We start from the raw sequence: 25,336 nt of genomic DNA, 5'->3' as shown, positions 1-25,336 counted from the left end.
CAGTTGGTGGTGGGTGACTGGCACGGTGCTTGCCACGGTCTCAAGGGGGTTACTGGCATGGAGGCTGCATCGGTCAACGGCGGGTGACTGTCACGACGGTTGTCGGCAGGTGACTGGAGTGGAAACTGCCGCGGTTTTCATCTTCTGTGTGGCATGGAGGTTGCCGCAGTTGGTGGTGGGTGACTGTCACGGAGGCTTCCTTGGTCGGCGACTTGTGATTTAGGGGGAGTCCTGCTCGTTGCCCTGTTTGTGGCATGTAATCCCCCTGCCACGGGTCCCGGACAAGCTCCCAATCCTTGTGGAGAAGGTTTCTTGGATGCAGATCTCCAAGAACCCAGGGTCCCACACTGCTTGGGACAGTGTGGCGGTGCCCAGGGTTGAAGATCCATTTTCTCCTTATGAGTTTGACGTTTTCATTGTCCATGTTATCCATCTCCTGGTGTAAATCCTGCGGAGATTGAGGGTTGTAATCCTACCTGTGATGGTATGCTCAAGCTGTACATTCCTCTCTTGCAGTGGGAAGAGGTGAGTGGTTACGATGAGAACATGAACACCATCCGGACCTACCAGGTGTGTAATGTCTTCGAGTCCAGTCAGAACAACTGGTTGAGAAGCAAGTACATCCGGCGTCGTGGAGCGCACCGCATCCACGTGGAGATGAAGTTCTCTGTCCGGGATTGTAGCAGCATCCCCAATGTCCCCGGCTCCTGTAAAGAAACCTTTAACCTTTATTATTACGAATCGGATAGTGACTCTGCCACCAAGACCTACCCTCTCTGGATGGAGACCCCTTGGGCCAAGGTGGACACCATAGCTGCTGATGAGAGCTTCTCCCAGGTGGATTTGGGTGGACGGGTGATGAAGATTAACACAGAGGTTCGAAGTTTTGGCCCAGTTTCTAAGAATGGATTTTACCTGGCGTTCCAAGACTATGGCGGCTGCATGTCACTTATCGCCGTGCGAGTTTATTACCGAAAGTGTCCGCGGGTGATTCAGAATGGTGCAGTATTCCAGGAAACCTTGTCTGGAGCAGAGAGCACGTCTTTGGTGGCAGCTCGAGGGAGTTGTATATCCAACGCGGAGGAGGTGGATGTGCCGATCAAACTGTACTGTAATGGGGATGGCGAATGGCTGGTGCCTATCGGGCGCTGCATGTGCAAAGCCGGCTACGAGTCTGTGGAGAACGGAACTGTGTGCAGAGGTAAATATGAGCTACCACATGGTGGGTATGGATGACTGAATGCTATATATGATATATTTCATGGAGGATATGAGGGGCTATATATTATGTTGTCTATTACATGGAGGATATGAGGAGCTGTTTATTATATGTGGTATATTACATGGAGAATGAGGGGTTGTATATTATATGCGGTCTATTACATGGAGGATGTGAGGGGTTATATATTATATGTGGTATATCACATGGAGGATATGAGGGGCTGGGGGCTGTATATTATGTGGTATATTACATGAAAGATGAGGGCTGTATATTGTATGTGGTATATTTCATGATTGATATGAGCTGCTGTATAGTGTATGTGGTATAGATGGCGGATATGAGTGTCTATATTATACAGCTCTGGCAAAAATTAAGAGACCACTGAAAAATGTTCAGTTTCTCTGATTTACCTCTTTATATTTTTGAGTAAAATGTAAATTGTTCTTTTATTCTATAAACTACTGACAACACGTCTCCGCAGTTCCGAGCAATACATTTTGTATTTTTCTGAAAATGAGAAATGGTCATTTTATTTATTTTTTTTTTAAAAACCCAAGTGCTTTCCGACCTCAAATAATGCAAAGAAACCAAGTTCATAATCACAACAATACTAATGTTTTATCTCAGGAAGAGTTCAGAAATCAATATCGTGTGGAATAACCATGATTGTTAATCTCAGCTTTCCTGCGTCTTGGCAGCTTTCCACCAGTCTCTCACACTGCTCCTGGGTGACCTTATGCCACTCCTGGTACAATAATGTCAGCCGTTCTTCTTTGTTTGATGGCTTGTGACTATCCATCATCCTCATGATTACATTCCAGAGGTTTTCAGTGGGGTTTAGGTCTGGAGATTGGGCGGCCATGACAGGGGTTTGATGTGGTCGTCTCTTAATTTTTGCTAGAGCTGTATGTGGTATGTTACATGGAGAATGTTAGGGGCTGTAAATTATATATGGAATATAACTTGAGGTATGAAAGGCTCAATACTATGTGTGGTATATTACATGGAGGATATGATGGGCTGCATATTATATTTAGTATAATAGCCCAGCACGGTGGTATAATGGGAAGCACGGTGGCGCAGTGGTTAGCACAGCAGCCTTGCAGCACTGGAGTCCTGGGTTCTAATCCCACTCAGGACAACATCTACAAAGAGTCTGTATGTTCTCTCCGTGTTTGCGTGGGTTTCCTCCGGGTTCTCCGGTTTCTTCCCACATTCAAAAGACATACTGATAGGGAATTTAGATTGTGAGCCCCGCAATGATTGATAATGTGTGCAAAATTGTAAAGCGCTGTGGAATATGTTAGCGCTATATAAAAATAAAGATTATTATTAGTATATTACATGGAGGATATGAGCTGCTATATATTGTGTGTAGTATACTAAATAGCAGCTGTATGGAAAACACATAAGTGAGAAGAGAGCTGGGGGATATGGATATCCCCCCCGCAGTCACCAATCTGTAATGGAGCTTATACAGTCACAGCTCTCTGGCACCCCCCTCCACAGGTCAGTCAGAAAACTGCACCTAGGATAAGTAGTCACCGGAGAGGCTGCCCTGTCACGTACTGGTTATCGGGGCAGTCTGCAGTGAGGGCGGTATATATATCACCAGTCCCAGGCCGGGAATATATATATATATATATATATATATATATATATACATACATACATACATACATACATACATACATACATACATACATACACATATATATATATATATATATATATATATATATATATATATATATATATATATACACCTCCAGTCCGTCACGAATTACACCAGTTCCTCTTTAGATATAAGCCCGCTCCGTTAACAAGCCTATATCAGGTCAGGAACCAACCCCAGGTAGCGTATAAGGACTAGCCGGACTCACGGACGTGGGAAATCGGGTTTAGAGATAAAAGAGGATATGAGCTGCTGTATATTGTATGTCGTATACTAGATGGCGGATATGAGGGGCTGTATATTATATGTAGTATATTACATAGAGGATATGAGCTGCTGTATATTGTATGTGGTATACTAGATGGCTGATATGAGGAGCTGTATATTATATGTAGTATATTACATAGATGATATGAGCTGCTGTATATTGTACGTGGTATACTAGATGGCGGATATGAGGGGCTGTATAATATACAGCTCTGGCAAAAATGAAGAGCCCACTACACACTTGTATAAAAATCCGCTTCCTTACATGTCTGGCAGCCATTCCATTCCAGCGGCAAATTTTAGGCCACGCCTCTGACCACACCCATTCATAACTAGCCACACCCATTCATAACTAGCCACACCCATATCCACGTCCCAACCACACCCATTTAGCACTGCTGATCACACTGTTTCATAAAGAATAATTATAAACAAAAAAATATGGCCACACAGTGCTCCATTCTGTATAATGGCCACACATGATGCTCCATACTGTATAATGACCGCACATGATGCTCCATACTGTATAATGACCGCACATGATGCTCCATACTGTATAATGGCCCCACATGATGCTCCATACTGTATAATGGCCACACATGATGCTCCATACTGTATAATGACCACACATGATGCTCCATACTGTATATTGGCCGCACATGATACTTCGTAGCGTATAACGGCCACACATAGCTACTCCTACACACGCGGCTGTACTCCGTACACAGGCGCTCCGCTCCATACACCTCGTACACACGCGGCTCTGCTCCGTACACCTCGTACACATTTAGCTCCGCTCCATACACCTCATACACACACGACTCCGCTCCGTACACCTCATACACACGGCTCCGCTCCGTACACCTCGTACACACGGCTCCGCTCCATACACCTCGTACACATTCAGCTCCGCTCCATACACCTCGTACACACAGCGCTCCGCTCCATACACCTCGTACACATTCAGCTCCGCACACCTCGTACACACACGGCTCCGCTCCATACACCTGGTACACACACACGCTCCGCTCCGTACACCTCGTACACACACGCGCTCCGCTCCGTACACCTCATACACACACGCGCTCCGCTCCGTACACCTCGTACACACACACGCGCTCCGCTACGTACACTTGTACACATACGCGCTCCGCTACGTACACCTCGTACACACACGGCTCCGCTCCGTACACCTCGTACACACACTCGCTCTGCTCCATACACCTCGTACACACACGACTCCGCTCCGTACACCTCATACACACGGCTCCGCTCCGTACACCTCGTACACACGGCTCCGCTCCATACACCTCGTACACATTCAGCTCCGCTCCATACACCTCGTACACACAGCGCTCCGCTCCATACACCTCGTACACATTCAGCTCCGCACACCTCGTACACACACGGCTCCGCTCCATACACCTGGTACACACACACGCTCCGCTCCGTACACCTCGTACACACACGCGCTCCGCTCCGTACACCTCATACACACACGCGCTCCGCTCCGTACACCTCGTACACACACGCGCTCCGCTACGTACACTTGTACACATACGCGCTCCGCTCCGTACACCTCGTACACACACTCGCTCTGCTCCATACACCTCGTACACACGCGCTACGCTCCGTACACCTCGTACACACACGCGCTACGCTCCGTACACCTCGTACACACACGGCTCCGCTCTGTACACCTCGTACACACACGGCTCTGCTCCGTACACCTCGTACACACACGCGCTCCGCTCTGTACACCTCGTACACACACGCGCTCCACTACGTACACTTGTACACACACACGCACTCCGCTACGTACACTTGTACACACAGACGCGCTCCGCTCCGTACACCTCGTACACACACGGCTCCGTTCCGTGCACCTCGTGCACACATGGCTCCGTTCCGTGCACCTCGTGCACACACGGCTCCGCTCCGTACACCTCGTGCACACACGGCTCCGCTCCGTACACCTCGTGCACACACGGCTCCGCTCCGTACACCTCGTGCACACACGGCTCCGCTCCGTACACCTTGTACACACACGGCTCCGCTCTGTACACCTCGTACACACGGCTCCGCTCCGTACACCTCGTACACCCACGCGCTCCGCTCCATACACCTCGTCCACACACGGCTCCGCTACATCCACACTGTACACCTCCTGACCCCACACACGGCAGCTTACCTCATCCAGCAGGCACCATGGCAAATTGGCAACCAGCACAGAGCCGAGTCCTGCAATCCACGAGGTCCCGATCATGTGACCCCCTGACTCCTCCCCCCTGTGATCTCATCAGTCATCACAGATCCTGGGGCCACGAAGCAGCCAATAATATGTGGTGTGCTGTGCTCAGGCAGCTCTGCGGGTGCAGGGAAGAGGCTGACCGCAATGACCCCCTGATATTGCAGCACACCTCCCAACCACTGCGGGACAACTAATACCCCACCCGGGATCGCGGGGCTGACTGTCAAAATCAGGATAGTCCCGCTGTATCCGGGACGGTTGGGAGGTGTGGTATATTATATGTGGTATATTGCATGGAGGTTATGAGGGCTGCTTATTATATACATGGTTGTCATAGATGTAGTGCTAAAATGTATAAAGCCATCTCTTGATAGGTGATGTCACCCTTATAATGAACATTGAAGCTCGGCTTTATTACAACTTGGGCGAGGAACGAGCTCGCACTTCACTGCCGGGAACAGGTCATTAAAGTAGGTTCTCTGCTGAAGAACAGCCATGAAGTCTGCTCCGTGTGCACAAGAGGAGGAGAAGCGACCAGTCCGGTCTGAAGAAAACTCTGGGCTTCAAGGGAATTCTATAAGAATCTGTAAAGCTACGTTCATTGTGAACGGCGTAGGTCCTACAGTTATGGGAGCCGTATTCTCAGCATCTAACAAACTTCACACACTTGCATCACTGGGCGGTCGCCACATCAGCTCTAAATTAATATCGCACAGATGGATGACTATATATGCCAAGCTTCCTATCTATGGAACGCTAAACTCCTGATGGTAAATATGGCATTAATATCTCCCGCCTGAGCAGGGCTGTCACCAGGAATTTCAGGTCCCCATACTGGCAAAATTTTCTGGCCCCCTTAAGACTCCGCCTCCACCCATCGAACCTTTCACAATCACCACCACCCACTTGGTGGTTGGAAAAACTCCACATCTCCACCACGTCCTCAGCAGTCAGATATTAACTGTTCCCATCAAACACCAGATCATAGCCAGCAGCTTTTATTTTGGTCAAAAGACTTTTTAAAGGGAACCTGTCACCCCGGTTTTTCATTCAGAGATAAAAAATACCGCTACATAGGGCATGAGCTGTGCTTTACAAAAGAGTTTTTTTTCTACCCTGATTCCCTACCTAAGCTGCCGAAATTACTTACCAAAGTCGCCGGTTTCGCTTGTCAATCATGCTGGTCTGGTCATAGGGGCGTGGTGACAAAGCTGTTTCTTCCCCCAGATCTTGCTTAGGTTTCCGTTGGTGGCGTAGTGGTTTGCGACTGCACAGGTGATGAAAAACAGCGCGCTCTGCGCTATATCCCTGGTGATCGGTGGGGGCGGCCATCTTCCTATGGCCGCGCGTGCGCAGTTGGAGCGCTCTGCTGCCCGGGGCTTCAGGAAAATGGCCGCGGGCTGCCGCGCGTGCGCAGATGGAGATCGCGGCGGCCATTTTCCTGAAGCCGAGATGCGAACTCTGCTACGTTCAATGTGCGTGCCCCAGTCACCCGCCTAGTAACAGAGGCCGCCTCGTCCATCTATCGCCAGTCAATCGCGATCCTGACGATTGGAAGCAGCAAAGTGCTCTACTTGACAACTTGGTAACAGCGAGGGGATATCTGCGTGATCTTCCTGCGGCTTCCTGACAAAATGGTGGCAGTTGTGGGATATGTATGTGATTTCCCCCTGCTGTTCCCCTCACAGTGGGGTATTACATGTAGGATACGAGGGGCTGTATATTACATGTGGTATATTACATGGAGGATACGAGGGGCTGTATATTATATGTGGTATATTACATGGAGGATACGAGGGGCTGTATATTATATGTGGTATATTACACGGAGGATATGAGAACTGTATATTATGTGTGGTATATTACATGGAGGATATGAGAACTGTATATTATATGTGGTATATTACATGTAGGATACGAGGGGCTGTATATTATATGTGGTATATTACATGGAGGATACGAGGGGCTGTATATTATATGTGGTATATTACATGGAGGATACGAGGGGCTGTATATTATATGTGGTATATTACATGGAGGATACGAGGGGCTGTATATTATATGTGGTATATTACACGGAGGATATGAGAACTGTATATTATGTGTGGTATATTACATGTAGGATACGAGGAGCTGTATATTATATGTGGTATATTACATGGGGGATATGAGAGCTGTATGTTATGTGGTATGCTACAAGAAGGATATGAGGGGCTGTATATTATATGCAGTCTATTACATGGAGAATGAGAAGCTGTATATTATTTGTGGTATATTACATGGAGGATATCAGAGCTGTGTATATATATATATATATATATATATATATATATATATATATATATATATATATATCTACTATATAATTGTCTAAGGTTCACTTCCGTCTGTCATTCTGTCTGTCGCAGATATTCATTGGTCGCGGCCTCTGTCTGTCATGGAAACCAAGTCGCTGATTGGTCGTGGCAAAACACCCACGACCATTGCCACGACCAGTCAGCGACCGCCATAGTCTGGCAGCGAAATGGCCGCTGCTTTACTGCCCTGCAGTCTGCACTGAGCGCTCACACAGGGTTAATGCCAGTGTTAACGGACCGCGGTGTAACGCACTCCATTAACGCAGCTATTAACCCTGTGTGACCAACTTTTTACTATTGATGCTGCATATGCAGCATCAATAGTAAAAAGATCTAACGTTACAAATAATAATAATAAAAAAAAGCGTTATTCTCACCCTCCGACGTGGCGCGATGTCATCACAGGTCCTGCGCTCATACCAACACTGGGACCGGAAGCTGCCGCGTGCACCGCACACAGGCACCCGGACTTCAAGGGGCCTTTGGAAGGTGAGTATATTTTTATTTTAAGTCTTTTCAACCACGCATATAGTGCCCACATTGCTATATACTACGTGGGCCTATGTAGCTGTGCTATATACTCCGTGGCTCTGTGCTATATACTCCGTGGTCTGTGCAATATACTCCGTGGGCTGTGCAATATACTCCGTGGGCTGTGCAATATACTGCGTGGGCTGTGCAATATACTGCGTGGGCTGTGCAATATACTGCGTGGGCTGTGCAATATACTGCGTGGCTGGGCTATATACTGCATGGACTGTGCAATATACTATGTGGGCTGTGCAATATACTACGTGGGCTGTGCAATATACTGCGTGGGCTGTGCTATCTACTCCGTGGCCTGTGCTATCTACTCCATGGCCTGTGCTATATACCGTATATACTCGAGTATAAGCCGAGATTTTCAGCCCAAATTTTTGGGCTGAAATTGCCCCTCTCGGCTCATACTCTAGTCATGATCGGCGGTGGGGTCGGCGGGTGAGGGAGAGAGAGGACTGTCGCATACTCACCTAGTCCTGGCGCTCCCCCTGCCCGTCCCACGGTCTTCGGTGCCGCAGCTCTTCCACTGTTCAGAGGTCACGTGGGACCGCTCATTAAAGTTATGAATATGGACTCCACTCCCATAGGGGTGGAGCCGCATATTCATTTCTCCAATGAGCGGTAACAGTGACCGCTGACAGAGGAAGAGGCTGCGGCACCCGGAGACCCTGTCCGGGATAAGGATCCAAGGACGCCGGGAGCAGGTAAGTATGTCATATTCACCTGTTCACGTTCCACACGCCGGGCGCCGCTCCGTCTTCCCGTCCTCTTGCAGTGACTGTGCAGGTCAGAGGGCACGATGACGTACTAGTGTGCGCGCCGCCCTCTGCCTGAACAGTCAGTGCGGAGAGACGCCGAGACGGGACGCTGAGGAGCTGCGGGCAGCAAGAGAGGTGAGTATGTCATTTTTTTTTTTTTTCTATTGCAGCAGCAGCATTATATATTGCACAGATTTATATGGAGCATCTATGGGACCATAATGAACGGTGCAGAGCATTATATATGGCACAGCTTTATGTGGAGCATCTATGGGACCATAATGAACGGTGCAGAGCATTATATATGGCACAGCTTTATATGGAGAATCTATGGGACCATAATGAACGGTGCAGAGCATTATATATGGCACAGCTTTCTATGGAGCATCTATGGGGCCATGCTGAACGGTGCAGAGCATTATATATGGCACAGCTTTCTATGGAGCATCTATGGGACCATAATGAACGGTGCAGAGCATTATATATGGCACAGCTTTATGTGGAGCATCTATGGGACCATAATGAACGGTGCAGAGCATTATATATGGCACAGCTTTCTATGGAGCATCTATGGGGCCATAATGAACGGTGCAGAGCATTCTATATGGCACAGCTTTATGTGGAGCATCTATGGGACCATAATGACCAGTGCAGAGCATTATATATGGCACAGCTTTATGTGGAGCATCTATGGGACCATAATGAACGGTGCAGAGCATTATATATGGCACAGCTTTCTATGGAGCATCTATGGGGCCATAATGAACGGTGCAGAGCATTATATATGGCACAGCTTTATGTGGAGCATCTATGGGACCATAATGAACGGTGCAGAGCATTATATATGGCACAGCTTTATATGGAGCATCTATGGGGTCATAATGAACGGTATGGAGCATCTATTTTTATTTTTTAAATTCACCGGTAGCTGCTGCATTTTCCACCCTATGCTTATATTCGAGTCAATAAGTTTTCCCAGTTTTTTGTGGCAAAATTAGGGGGGTCGGCTTATACTCAGGTCGGCTTATACTCGAGTATATACGGTACTGCATGGGCTGTGCAATAGACTACGTGGGCTGTGCAATATACTACGTGGCTGGGCTATATACTGCATGGGCTGTGCAATATACTACGTGGGCTGTGCAATATACTACGTGGCTGGGCTATATACTGCATGGGCTGTGCTATATACTACGTGGCTGGGCAATATACTACGTGGCTAGGCAATATACTACGTGGCTGGACAATATACTACATGGCTGGGCAAGATACTATGTGGACATGCATATTCTAGAATACCCGATGCGTTAGAATCGGGCCACCATCTAGTGTATGTATGTATGTATATATATATATATATATATATATATATATATATATAATATTACAAGAATATGAGGGATTGTATATTATATGTGGTATATGACATGGAGAATGAGAGGCTTTACAGTATATGTGGTGTATTACACGGAGGATATGAGAACTGTATATTATATACAGTATGTGGTATATTACATGGAGAATATGAGGGTTATATATTACACAGAGGATATGAGAGCTGTATATTATATGTGGTATATTACATGAAAGATATGAGAGCTGTATATATGTGGTATATGGCAGAGGATATGAGGTCTGTATATTAAATGTGGTATATTACATGGAGGATATGTGGGGCTGTGTATTATATGTGGTTTATTACATGTAAGATGAGAGCTTTATATTATATGTGGTATATTACAAGGAGGATACGAGGGATTGTATATTATATGTGGTATATTATATGGAGGATACATGGGGCTGTATATTATATGTGGTATATTATGTGGAGGATACGAGGGGCTGTATATTATATGTGGTATATTACATGTAGGATACGAGGGGCTGTATATTATATGTGGTATATTACATGAGGGATATTAGAGCTGTATATTACGTGGTATGCCACATGTAGGATATGAGGGGCTGTATATTATGTGTGGTATATTACATGTAGGATACGAGGGGCTGTATATTGTATGTGGTATATTACATGGGGGATATGAGAGCTGTATATTATATGTGGAATATTACATGAGGGATATGAGAGCTGTATGTTATGTGATGAGAGCTGTATGTTATGTGGTATGCTACATGTAGGATATGAGGGGCTGTATATTATATGCAGTCTATTACATGGAGAATGAGAAGCTGTATATTATTTGTGGTATATTACATGGAGGATATCAGAGCTGTATACAGTACAGACCAAAAGTTTGGACACACTTTCTCATTTAAAGATTTTTCTGTATTTTCATGACTATGAAAATTGTACATTCACACTGAAGGCATCAAAACTATGAATTAACACATGTGGAATTATATACTTAACAAAAAGTGTGAAACAACTGAAATTATGTCTTATATTCTAGGTTCTTCAAAGTAGCCACCTTTTGCTTTGATGACTGTTTTGCACACTCTTGGCATTCTCTTGATGAGCTTCAAGAGGTAGTCACCAGGAATGGTCTTCCAACAATCTTGAAGGAGTTCCCAGAGATGCTTAGCACTTGTTGGCCCTTTTGCCTTCACTCTGCGGTCCAGCTCACCCCAAACCATCTCGATTGGGTTCAGGTCTGGTGACTGTGGAGGCCAGGTCATCTGGCGTAGCACCCCATCACTCTCCTTCTTGGACAAATAGCCCTTAGGCTAGGTTCACATTGCGTTAATGGCAGTCCGCTGACTGAATCCGTTTCATAGCGGCACTAACGCTATGTAACGGATCCGTTAGCGCACCCATTGACTGCCATTATGTAGCGCATCACAACGCATGTCATAATCGGCTCTATCTGCGCTAGCGGGTGACGGACCCGAAACGCTGCAGACTGCGTCCGAGGGTCCGTCACAGAATGACGGAACATCGCTAACGCATACCGATTATGACTTGCGCTAGTGATGCGCTACATAATGGCAGTCAATGGGTGCGCTAACGGATCCGTTACATAGCGTTAGTGCCACTATGAACCGGATTCCGTCAGCGGACTGCCATTAACACAATGTGAACCTAGCCTTACACAGCCTGGAGGTGTGTTTGGGGTCATTGTCCTGTTGGAAAATAAATGATAGTCCAACTAAACGCAAACCGGATGGAATAGCATGCCGCTGCAAGATTCTGTGGTAGCCATGCTGGTTCAGTATGCCTTCAATTTTGAATAAATCCCCAACAGTGTCACCAGCAAAGTACCCCCACACCATCACACCTCCTCCTCCATGCTTCACAGTGGGAACCAGGCATGTACAGTCCATCCGTTCACCTTTTCTGCATCGCACAAAGACACGGTGGTTGGAACCAAAGATCTCAAATTTGGACTCATCAGACCAAAGCACAGATTTCCACTGGTCTAATGTCCATTCCTTGTGTTCTTGAGCCCAAACAAGTCTCTTCTGCTTGTTGCCTGTCCTTAGCAGTGGTTTCCTATCAGCTATTTTACCTGCACAAAGTCTCCTCTCAACAATTGTTGTAGAGATGTGCCTGCTGCTAGAACTCTGTGTGGCATTGACCTGGTCTCTAATCTGAGCTGCTGTTAACCTGCGATTTCTGAGGCTGGTGACTCGGATAAACTTATCCTCAGAAGCAGAGGTGACTCTTGGTCTTCCTTTCCTGGGGAGGTCCTTATGTGAGCCAGTTTCTTTGTAGCGCTTGATGGTTTTTGCCACTGCACTTGGGGACACTTTCAAAGTTTTCCCAATTTTTCGGACTGACTGACCTTCATTTCTTAAAGTAATGATGGCCACTCGTTTTTCTTTACTTAGCTGCTTTTTTCTTGCCATAATACAAATTCTAACAGTCTATTCAGTAGGACTATCAGCTGTGTATCCACCAGACTTCTGCACAACGCAACTGATGGTCCCAACCGCTTTTATAAGGCAAGAAATCCCGCTTTTTAAACCTGACAGGGCACACCTGTGAAGGGAAAACCATTCCCGGTGACTACCTCTTGAAGCTCATCAAGAGAATGCCAAGAGTGTGCAAAGCAGTCATCAAAGCAAAAGGTGGCTACTTTGAAGAACCTAGAATATAAGACATAATTTCAGTTGTTTCACACTTTTTTGTTAAATATATAATTCCACATGCGTTAATTCATAGTTTTGATGCCTTCAGTGTGAATGTACAATTTTCATAATCATGAAAATACAGAAAAATCTTTAAATGAGAAGGTGTGTCCAAACTTTTGTTCTGTACTGTATATATACACTCACCGGCCACTTTATTAGGTACACCATGCTAGTAACGGGTTGGACCCCCTTTTGCCTTCAGAACTGCCTCAATTCTTCGTGGCATAGATTCAACAAGGTGCTGGAAGCATTCCTCAGAGATTTTGGTCCATATTGACATGATGGCATCACACAGTTGCCGCAGATTTGTCGGCTGCACATCCCAAAGATGCTCCATACAAGGCAGGATGGATCCATGATTTCATGTTGTTTACGCCATATTCTGACCCTACCATCCGAATGTCGCAGCAGAAATCGAGACTCATCAGACCAAGCAACGTTTTTCCAATCTTCTACTGTCCAATTTCGATGAGCTTGTACAAATTGTAGCCTCAGTTTCCTGTTCTTAGCTGAAAGGAGTGGTACCCGGTGTGGTCTTCTGCTGCTGTAGCCCATCCGCCTCAAAGTTCGACACACTGTGCGTTCAGAGATGCTCTTAGGCCTACCTTGGTTGTAACGGGTGGCGATTTGAGTCACTGTTGCCTTTCTATCAGCTCGAACCAGTCTGCCCATTCTCCTCTGACCTCTGGCATCAACAAGGCATTTCCGCCCACAGAACTGCCGCTCACTGGATTTTTTTTCTTTTTTGGACCATTCTCTGTAAACCCTAGAGATGGTTGTGCGTGAAAATCCCAGTAGATCAGCAGTTTCTGAAATACTCAGACCAGCCCTTCTGGCACCAACAACCATGCCACGTTCAAAGGCACTCAAATCACCTTTCTTCCCCATACTGATGCTTGGTTTGAACTGCAGGAGATTGTCTTGACCATGTCTACATGCCTAAATGCACTGAGTTGCCGCCATGTGATTGGCTGATTAGAAATTAAGTGTTAACAAGAAGTTGGACAGGTGTACCTAATAAAGTGGCCAGTGAGTGTGTATATATATATATATGTGGTATATTACAAGAATATGAGGGATTGTATATTTTATGTGGTATATGACATGGAGAATGAGGGGCTTTACATTATATGTGGTGTATTACATGGAGGATATGAGAACTGTATATTATATACACTATGTGGTATATTACATGGAGAATGAGGGTTATATATTACACAGGATATGAGAGCTGTATATTATATGTGGTATATTACATGAAAGATATGAGAGCTGTATATATGTGGTATATGGCAGAGGATATGAGGGCTGTATATTAAATGTGGTATATTACATGGATGATGTGAGGTCTGTATATTTTATGTGGTATAGTATATGGAGGAAATGAGGGCTGTATAGTGTATACAGTGGTGTGAAAGTGTGTGCCCCTTTCTTGATTTCCTATACTTTTGCATGTTTGTCACACTTTAAGATTTATATTTCTTTGGTGATATCTGACAGCCATTCCATTCCAGTGTCAGGTGAATTCCAACCAGAGTTCACCTCATTCTACTTACTGTGGTTCTGATTAGGTGATCACCTGAACCAAATCTTATTTAACTAAGGAAAGTCTAAAAACCCAGCTGTGGTGTTCACAATCCTCCTGCAATAGGACAAGCTGGATAGCAAAACAAGTGCTAGAAATATCCCCAAAGTAATAGGAATGAAAATATAACCTTTAGCCATGCCAAAGGAGTTGAAAAGTCTTGAGTGAAGAAAAGAAGGGCTCAATTCTGGCTTTACTAGCAGAGGGACACAGTGAGCGTCATGTTGCCTCCTTCCCTAAAATTTTTAAGACGGAGTCCATTACAACAAGGTCAAGCAGCATACATTGAGGACAACAAGGCTACAGACCGGCAGGGTGAAAACGACTCTCCACTGACCGGGAGGACCGTCATCTAAGTTGAATGTCACTCAGCAAACTAAGGATGACATCAAGTGACCTACAAAAGGAATGGCAAATGGCAGCTGGGGTGAAGTGCACGGCAAGAACAGTTCGTAACCGGCTCCTAGAGGCAGGACTCAAGTCATGTAAAGCTAGAAAAAAGCCTTTCATCAATGAGAAGCAAAGGAGAGCCAGGCTGAAGACTGCCAAAGACCATAAGGATGGGACCATAGAGGACTGGACTAAGGTAATCTTCTCTGATGAGTCTAGTTTTCAGCTTTACCCAACACCTGGTCGGCTAATGTTTAGACGGAGATCTGGAGCGGCGTACGAGCCAGTGTCTTGCACCCACTGTGAAATTTGGTGGAGGATCGGTGATGATCTGGGGATGCTTCAGCAAGGCTGGAATTGGGCAGGTTGTTCTTTGTGAAGGACGTATGAATCAAGCCGCATACAAGATTATTCTGGAAAAACAGTTGATTCCTTCTGCTCAGGCAATGTTCCCCAATTCTGAGGACTGGTTTTTCCAGCAGGACAATGCACCATGCCACACAGCTAGGTCAATCAAGGTGTGGATGAAGGACCACCACATCAAATCCCTGTCATGGCCGCCCAATCTCCAGACCTGAACCCCACTGAAAATCTCTGGAATGTAATCAAGAGGAAGATGGATAGTTACAAGACATCAAACAAAGAACTGCTGACATTATTGTACCAGGAGTGGCATAAGGTCACCCAGGAGCCGTGTGAGAGACTGGTGGAAAGCTGCCAAGACGCAGGAAAGCTGGGATTAACAATCATGGTTATCTTTCTATATTATTTCAAAACACTCTTTTTCTGTGATTACTTTGCATCTCTGTTCATACTGCATACACACACAAATGATACACCATTTGAAAGGTAAACCTGCCCCTTCAGCAAGAAAATAGCCAAACGAACCACTCATCCACGATGTGATCACAAAATACATTTTAAACATTAATTTTTATAAAACCGCAGTAAGGAAAAAGACCTGCAGGTGGCACCACACTACCCCAAAGCACACTACCACAAAGCTGAAACAAATCCTGACATTTGCCTTGGGGGCTTTCCAGCTTGCCGAACTCCTTGCCCAGCCGACTTCAGGCAGGTACATATAAAATATTTGCTACATATGTGGAAGTAGAATAAAAGTAAAACTTTACCTGTTTAATACTTCAGCTTTAAAAGTGAAGATATAAATGAATTCAGCCTAAAAGGGACCGGACAGGTTCTGAACCATCAGATTTTCCGTATTATTGGACAGTCATTGAAAAGTCTATCTTCCTTCTAAGGTTGCAGCTTATTGGTGACCTGGAGTCACCTCTGGTTCCAAGTAAAAAACTGCCGCTTTGACATCTCAGACTGCACATTGTTTCCACCAATCTCTCCTATCGGGAAACAACCTTGCAAAAATTGAAAAAAGGTAAAATAATCTGAAGATATTACTTTTTTTTTTAAAGGGATATTCCCAATTATTATACAATGGTGTAAATACGCTCAGTTATGGGTTCAATTGTCCTTCATCATTTTTACTGTCAGAGTGGCACTGCTGTACAGGGAGCTGCTCCGTTCACATACATAGGGCTGTGCTGCACTTCCCTACACTGCAGATAGATGGCAGTGCTGCTGTGGAGGGGAAAAAATGCTGCTGTTCCTGTTCTTTTGCAAGGTGCTGAGAATCAGACCCCCTTCTGACCAGTAAGTAAAGTACCATTATGTTTAATGTTGGGGGATCTGCTGAGTCACACACAACGTATAAAAAAAAATCGGACGAGAATCTGAGAAATGTTTCCTGAACAGTGATCCGTATGTCCTCCGTGTGCAGTGCGAGGAGGCATCTGTGTGACATCTGTATGGTGAGATTTTCTCCCCGGCTTGCAAAATGGACACATAACGGATCCATGGGCTCAAACATTCCTGAAAACATATATACAGTCTATCAGTGAGACACATGCCTCTCTGTGTTCATCCTCTCATTAAATACATGTACATTTCACCAGCGTGATTTTCCTGAAATTACCTTTTCCCCCGACAACCAATGTGGACGGGCCAACTAGTTCCTCAAAATATTGATTTCTGAACTCTTGCTGAGGTAAAGCATTAGTATTGATGTTTCTAAATGATTATGAACTTGTTTTCTACATTATTTGAGGTCTGCAAGCAATGGAGGTGGTCTTTGTTGTCCTTTCTCATTCTTGGGTCCTCTACCAGAGGCCTAGGAGTTTGAGGGTTCTGCGCAGGATCTTAGCTGTTCCCAGCATTGCGCTTTTCTGGACAGAGAGCTCAGATATTGCTCCTGGGATCTGTGGTAGCCATTCTTCCACGTTAGAGGTCACTGCTCCAAGTGCTCCTATCACCACTGGAATCACTGTTGCCTTCACCTTCCACATCTTCTCCAGTTCTCCTTTGAGGCCCTGGTATTTCTCCAGCTTATCATGTTCCTTCTTTCTGATGTTACTGACACATCTATTATCATTGCCGCCTTCTGATTCTTCTCTACTATCACAATGTCTGGTTGGTTAGCCATCATCTGCTTATCCGTCTGGATCTTGAAGTCCCACAGGATTTTAGCCCTTTCATTCTCCACCAGTTTTTCTGTGGTCTCCCACCTGGACTTAAGGTACCGTTACACTAAACGACTTAGCAACGATCACGACTAGCGATGCGATCGTTGGTAAGTCGTTGTGTGGTCGCTGGGGAGCTGTCACACAGACAGCTCTCTCCAGCGACCAACGACTTCGGCATCGTTGAAACTGTCTTCAACGATGCCGAAGTCCCCCTGCAGCACCCGGGTAACCAGGGTAAACATCGGGTTACTAAGTGCAGGGCCGCGCTTAGTAACCCGATATTTACCCTGGTTACCATTGTAAAAGTAAAAAAAAAACACTACATACTCACCTTCTGATGTCTGTCACGTCCCCCGCCGGCGGCTTCCCTGCACTGACTGTGTCAGCGCCGGCCGGCCGGCCGTAAAGCAGAGCACAGCGGTGACGTCACTGCTGTGCTCTGCTTTACGGCCGGTCGGCGCTGACACATTCAGTGCAGGTTAGCCGCCGGCGGGGGACGTGACAGACATCAGAAGTTGAGTATGTAGTGTTTTTTTTTTTTTACTTTTACAATGGTAACCAGGTTAAATATCGGGTTACTAAGCGCGGCCCTGCGCTTAGTAACCCGATATTTACCCTGGTTACAAGTGAACACATCGCTGGATCGGTGTCACACACACCGATCCAGCGATGACAGCAGGTGATCAGCGACGAAATAAAGTTCTGGACTTCTAGCTCCGACCAACGATATCACAGCGGGATCCAGATCGCTGCTGCGTGTCAAACACAACGAGATCGCTATCCAGGACGCTGCAACGTCACGGATCGTCGTCGTTCTCGCTGCAAAGTCGCTTAGTGTGAAGGTACCTTTAGGGTGATTTAGCCCACATGCTGTGCAGATGTTCCTGTAAACAATTCCCGCTACTTGGTTGTGGCGTTCGGTATACGCTGTTCTTGTATTTTGCATCCTGCCACTGTGTGTTGGACGGTTTCTGAGGTTTCTTTGCATAGTCTGCACCTTGGGTCTTGTCTTGTGGGGTAGATTCCTGCTTCTTTGATCTCGTACTTAGTGCCGCTATGATTAGGACCGCTGTGCTGTCTCGGAGTCCAGCATTCTCCAGCCATTGGTAGGATTTCTCCATGTCAGCCACCTCCATTATCTGTCGATGGTGCATCCCATGCAGCGGCTGTCTTGCCATGGTATTTGGATGTTGCCGCTTTCCTTGCCTCCTCATCATGGTTACCGTATCCCTGTGGGATACCAAGGTACTTGTAGCATGTCTGTACATCTGCTCTGTGCCCTGCTGGTAATTCCATTCCATCTGTCTTGACTACCTTGCCTATTACCAACCGGCCGCACGTCTCCAGTCCGAAGGACATCCCAATGTCTTCCCTGTATATCCTTGTCAGGTGGATCAGTGATGTCTCGTTCGTTTTTCGCATACAGCTTGATGTCATCCATGTAGAGGAGGTGGCTGATGGGGCTCCCACTCTTGAGCTTGAATCCATAGCCAGACTCTAATTATCTGACTGAGGGGGTTCAGCCTATGCAGAACAACAATGGGGACAGTGTGTCACCTTGGTATATGCCGCATTTGATGGACACTTGTGCTAGTTGTCTTGAGTTGACTTCCAATGTTGTTCTCCCTTGCCCCATTGAGTTTCTGAGGAAGGTTCTTAATTTCCTGTTGACATTGTAGAGAACCAAGCATTCACCGATCCATGTGTGCGGCATTGTGTCATAGGCTTTCCTGTAGTCAGTCCAGGCTGTGCCGAGATTGGTCGATCTGGAGTCTTGTCTTGAGCGACTGCTCTATCTACTAGGAGCCGGTGCTTAGAGCCTGTGGTGTCGGCCCCAATGCCTTTCTGAGTGTAATAATTCTAGGGGATAACTCAGGAGACTCTTTGCGTGGAACAAGAGAACTACAGGACACAGTTTTATAAGTGGTAAAGTCTATATTATCACACGGTGATTCAAACGGGTGCAGAGAGAAACTCAAATCCACAACACTTGGTGTAAATATTAAACGCAGCTTAGCAGTCTATAGGAAACTTCAGAGGAAAATGCAATCAAGCAGAAAGTCTATGAAGCACAGTTATTCTTGAGGATGCTTGACACGAATAAATCCTTGTCTTAGTCGAAACACAGATAGATAAGCTTATAAGGCAGTTCAAATCATATCTTAGCTCAACCAGGGAGGCCTGGTTAATAGTCTCAGGTTTTTGCAGAGCAGAAACAGCCTACGTGTCCAGCAAATGCAGATGGAAGAAAACACGAGCAGCAGATGAAGGAGTATTACTGGAAACTGGTGTATGCAGCAGGAACTCCGAACAGAGTAGCAGGATCACCACACTGGTTCACAGGAGCAGGTATATAGCCAGGGAGTAATCAGAGGTCAGGAGCTGGATGCAAGGCAGAATACTCTAGCACAGACTGAAGGCTGGGGTGGAGTTTTATAGCAGGAAGACACAGTGGACATGAGACCAAAGACGCCATCTTGGAAAAGGCCAGTAATGCACAAAAGGTAAAAAATGTTCAGAGTCCTGACACTGAGCTGGATTCATGTACTGGTTCATATGGTTCTGTAGCTTGGTGGTGATGATGCCTGACAGGAGTTGTTGTAAGGCAGGTTATTGGGCGGTAATTGGATATATATATATATATATATATATATATATATATATATATATATATATATATATATATATATATATATATAGTCCAAAAAAGGAAGCAGCACACCACTGTCTGTGAATAAGGATCTGTTTTATTTAGCCCATGATGGCGAAGTTTCCGTTCAGTGTAGTGGACTGCTTGAACAAGGTTTGGACTACTACATGCAAGGTTTGGTATATGCCTGTGGAAGCTCTATTGCACCCGGACTCTTTCCATGCTGAATGTGCTGCTTTATTTTTATATTTCTTGGGGACATATATATCATAGTTAGCAAGGCAGAAAAAAAGCCATTTGTCCATCAAGTTCAGCCTATGTTCCGTCAGAATAAATCCCCAGATCTATGTCCTTCTAAAGAACCTAATGACTGTAAGACACAATATTGTTACGCTCCAGGAAGACATCCAGGCCTCTCCTGAACTTCTCCACGGAGTTCGCCATCACCACCTCCTCAGGCAAGGAATTCCACATTCTCACTGCCCTAACAGTAAAGAATCCTCTTCTATGTTGGTGGAGAAACCTTCTCTCCTCCAGACGCAGAGAATGCCCCCTTGTGCCCATCACATTCCTTGGTATAAACAGGTCCTCGGAGAGATATTTGTATTGTCCCCTTATATACTTATACATGGTTATTAGATCGCCCCTCAGTCGTCTTTTTTTCTAGACTAAATAATCCTAATTTTGCTAATCTCTCTGGGTATTGTAGTTCCCCCATCCCCTTTAATAATTATGTTGCCCTCCTTTGTACTCGCTCTAGTTCCATTATATCCTTCCTGAGCCTGAGCATCGGTGCCCAAAACGGAGTTGGGCAACTGGGCAACATTGAGTTTCAGCTCCTCCAAATATTTTCTATAGGGGTCAGATCTGGAGACTGGCTAGGCCACTCCAGGAGCTTGAAATGCTTCTTAGGGAACCGCTCCTTAGATATGCAAATATAGATAGTGGTAGGACGAAAGATATAAGCAGAATATATGAATCAGTTACCAGTAGATGAAAGGCTTGGCTTTCGGAGGAGGGGCTGCTACATTGGAGGCTTGTGGTCCTCTCTGTTCCTTGACTTCTCCTCACACGATATGTCGACACGAAGTCCCCATAGAAAAAGCACTAGGCCACGCATTACACAAGCATTTAACCCCTTTGTGTCACTCCGATTTTGCTCCCTGGGCTGAACCTAATCCTCCTCCCTTTGCCTCTGGCAGCTAAAACTCCAAAACCTTGGATGAGTTAAAACCCTTTAATGGATGGTCCTAGGGAGGTGGTTTTGGCGCTATTGGATCCAGCCAGGCCCCTGCTATGCGTTTAATCCAAATACAGCTTTGCTATCCGGTTTCTATTGGCTGTTCTATGTGTTCACAATGTTCTTGGGATTTCAGAAATTTGCACGATGTATGGCTAGGACGTATAGTATATCCATAACTTCTCATGGAATCATAGCTGACTCAACAGAGCAGATTAGACCGCATGGTATCCATGTGGCAAGAAAACCTTTTGTTTTGAGCTTAGCTGGCTCAAGGTGTAAGATTTGTTGCTCAGTCTTTTGACGCTTGAACCCTCCCCTAGCTCCCGCTAGGTGCAAACTGACCAGTGTCTAGGCATTCTCTTACAGCTGCACGTTTTCAGGAGGATTGGAAGCTGTCAATAAATCCCCCCCCATCCTTCACAAGCACCCCCAAAGTATGATGTTTTCCCCCACCATGCTTCACGGTTAGGATGGTGTTCTTGGGGTTGTACTCCTCCTTCTTCTTCCTCCAAACATGACAAGTTGCGTTGATACCACATGACCTTCTCCCATATCTCCTCTGGATCATCCAGGTGGTCATTGGTGAACATCAAACAGACCTGGACATGCGCTGGCGTGAGCAGGGGGACAATGCGTGCCCTGCAGGATATTAGTCCATGAAGGTGTAGTGTGTTACTAACGGTAACATTTAAGATGGTGGTCCCAGCTCTCTCCAGGTCATGTAGTTCTGGGCTGATTCCTGACCTTTTCGTAGAATCATCCTTACTCCGCAAGGTGAGATCCTGCATGGAGCCCCAGAACAAAAAAGATTAACAGTCATCTTGTGTTTCTTCCATTTTCTAATAATTGTGCCATCAGTTATCGCTTTCTCGCCAAGCTGCTTGCCTATTGTCCTGTAGCCCATCCCAGCCTTAAGCAGGGCTACAATTCTGTCCATGGTGTACTAGGACAACTCTTTGGTCTTGGCCATAGTGGAGAGGTTGGTATATGATTGAGTGTGTGGACAGGTGTCTTTATACAGATAACAAGGTCAAACAGATGCAATTAATGCAGATAATGAGTGTAGAGTAGGAGGCTTTTTAAAGAAAAACAAACCGGTCTGAGAGACAGAATTCTTGCTGGTTGATAGGTGATCAAATACTTATTTTTCCCACTGTATATATAATGCTGCCATACAGTGCTCATGTATCCAGTATCACAGAGTGCTAAGGGAACATTAAAATCCCACATCTTGGATATCACTGAATGAAATATTCCAGTTGCAAATCTTTATTCTTTATAGTGGAATGTGTTAAGAACAAAACATAAAAATGGTCAATGTAAATTATGATTAATATGCCATGGAGGTCTGGGCTTGGAATGATGCTTAAAATCACAGTGAAAAATGAAGTTACAGGCTGATCCAACTTCAGTGGAAATGCCTCAAGACAAGGAAAAGATGCTCAGTAGTGTGTGTGGCCTCCATGTGCCTGTATGACCTCCCTACAACGCCTGGGCATGCTCCTGATGAGGCGGCGGATGGTCTCCTGAGGGATCTCCCAGACCTGGACTAAAGCATCCGCCAACTCCTGGACAGTTTGTGGTGCAACGTGATGTTGGTGGATGGTGCTAGACATGATGTCCCAGATGTGATCAATCGGATTCAGGTCTGGGGAAAGGGCGGGCCAGTCCATAGCTTCAGTGCCTTCATCTTGCAGGAACTGCTGACACACTCCAGCCACATGAGGTCTGGCATTGTCCTGCATTAGGAGGAACCCAGGGCCAACCGCACCAGCATATGGTCTCACAATGGGTCTGAGGATCTCATCTGGGTACCTAATAGCAGTCAGGCTACCTCTGGTGAGCACATGGAGGGCTGTGTGGCCCTCCAAAGAAATGCCACCCCACGCCATTACTGACCCACTTCCAAACTGGTCATACTGGAGGATGTTGCAGGTGGCAAAACGTTCTCCACGGCGTCTCCAGACTATCATGTTTGTCATATATGCTCTTATTCGTGAAGTTGACAGGGCACCAATGTTGAATCTGCCAATCTTGGTGTTTTCTGTCAAATGCCAATCACCCTGCACGGTGTCGAGATGTGAGCAGAACACCGACTTGTGGATGTCGGGCACTCATACCGCTATCATGGAGTCTGGTGCTGACAGTTTGCGCAGACACATGGATATTTGTAGCCTGCTGGAGGTCATTTTGCAGGGCTCTGGCTTCTCCTCCTGTTCCTCCTTGCACAAAGGAAGAGGTAGAGGTCCTGCTACTGGGTTGTTGCCCTCCTACGGTCCACTCCAGGTGTACTGGCCTATCTTCTGGTATCTGCTCCATGCACTGGACACTGTGCTGACTGACACAGCTACCCTTCTTGCCACAGCTCGCATTGATTCGCTATCGTGGAAGAGCTGCACTACCTGAGCCACTTGTGTGGGTTGTAGACACCAACTCATACTACTGTACAGTACCTCTAGCAATGACAAAATGCAAAAGTGACCAAAACAGCCAAAAAGGATGGGCACAGATAAATGGTCTGTGGACACCCCCTGCAGAACCACTCCTTTTTATAGAGGGTGTCTTGATAATTGCCAATAATTTCTACCTGTTGTCTGTTCCATTTGCACAAAAGGAGGAGAAATTGGCTCACAATCTGTGTTGCTTCATAACTGGACAGGTTGATTTCACAGAAGTGTGATGGACTGGGAGTTACATTGTGTTGTTCAAGTGTTCCCTTTATTTTTGAGTAGGGAGTGTGTGAATGTATATGTGTATACATACGTTTGTGCGTGTGTATGTGTGTGCGTATATATATTTATATATATATATATATATATATATATATATATATCTCTAAATCAATGACATATACACTGCTCAAAAAAATAAAGGGAACACATAAACAACAGAATATAACTCCAAATCAATCAAACTTCTGTGAAATCAAACTGTCCACTTAGGAAGCAAAACTGATTGACAATCAATTTCACATGCTGTTGTGCAAATGGAATAGACAACAGATGGAAATTATTGACAATTATGAAGACACCCTCAATAAAGGAGTGGTTCTGCAGGTGGGGACCACAGACCACATCTCAGTACCAATGCTTTCTAGCTGATGTTTTGGTCACTTTTGAATGTTGGTTGTGCTTTCACACTCGTGGTAGCATGAGACGGACTCTACAACCCACACAAGTGGCTCATGTAGTGCAGCTCATCCAGGATGGCACATCAATGCGAGCTGTGGCAAGAAGGTTTGCTGTGTCTGTCAGCGTAGTGTCCAAAGGCTGGAGGCGCTACCAGGAGACAGGACAGTACACCAGGAGACGTGGAGGGGGCCGTAGGAGGGCAACAACCCAGCAGCAGGACCGCTACCTCAGCCTTTGTGCAAGGAGGAACAGGAGGAGCACTGCCAGAGCCCTGCAAAATGACCTCCAACAGGCCACAAATGTGCATGTGTCTGCACAGATGGTTAGAAACCGACTCCATGAGGATGGTCTGAGTGCCCGACGTCCACAGATGGGGGTTGTGCTCACAGCCCAACACCGTGCAGGGCGCTTGGCATTTGCCACAGAACACCAGGATTGGCAAATTCACCACTGGCGCCCTGTGCTATTCACAGATGAAAGCAGGTTCACACTGAGCACATGTGACAGACGTGACAGAGTTTGGAGACGGAAAACCAAAATAAAAAAAATAACCCTTAAAAGATACCTTTTATTTCTATTCTTAAAATTCCATCAATAAAAAAGTCAAATATATGAACTAACACCAAAAGAGAATAGGG

At 45.8% G+C, this 25,336-nt stretch overlaps 1 protein-coding gene across 6 annotated transcripts in view; it reads left to right on the top strand.

Annotated features, from left to right (window-relative positions):
- The window catches only part of EPHB2 (EPH receptor B2), a 122,243-nt gene that overhangs the window by 36,866 nt on the left and 60,041 nt on the right, over positions 1–25,336 (top strand). For all 6 annotated transcript variants that reach the window (XR_013214687.1, XM_077260504.1, XM_077260506.1 and 3 more), the window contains one exon: positions 517–1,201. Coding sequence is in view for 5 of the 6 variants with exons in the window: in XM_077260504.1 (XP_077116619.1) it covers positions 517–1,201 (685 nt within the window). In the remaining variant the exon portion in view is untranslated. The remainder of the gene's footprint in view (positions 1–516; positions 1,202–25,336) is intronic.

This window comes from Ranitomeya variabilis, chromosome 4 (assembly GCF_051348905.1).
Source record: "Ranitomeya variabilis isolate aRanVar5 chromosome 4, aRanVar5.hap1, whole genome shotgun sequence".
Classification (NCBI taxonomy): domain Eukaryota; kingdom Metazoa; phylum Chordata; class Amphibia; order Anura; family Dendrobatidae; genus Ranitomeya; species Ranitomeya variabilis.
This window is presented reverse-complemented; position numbering and strand designations above follow the sequence as displayed.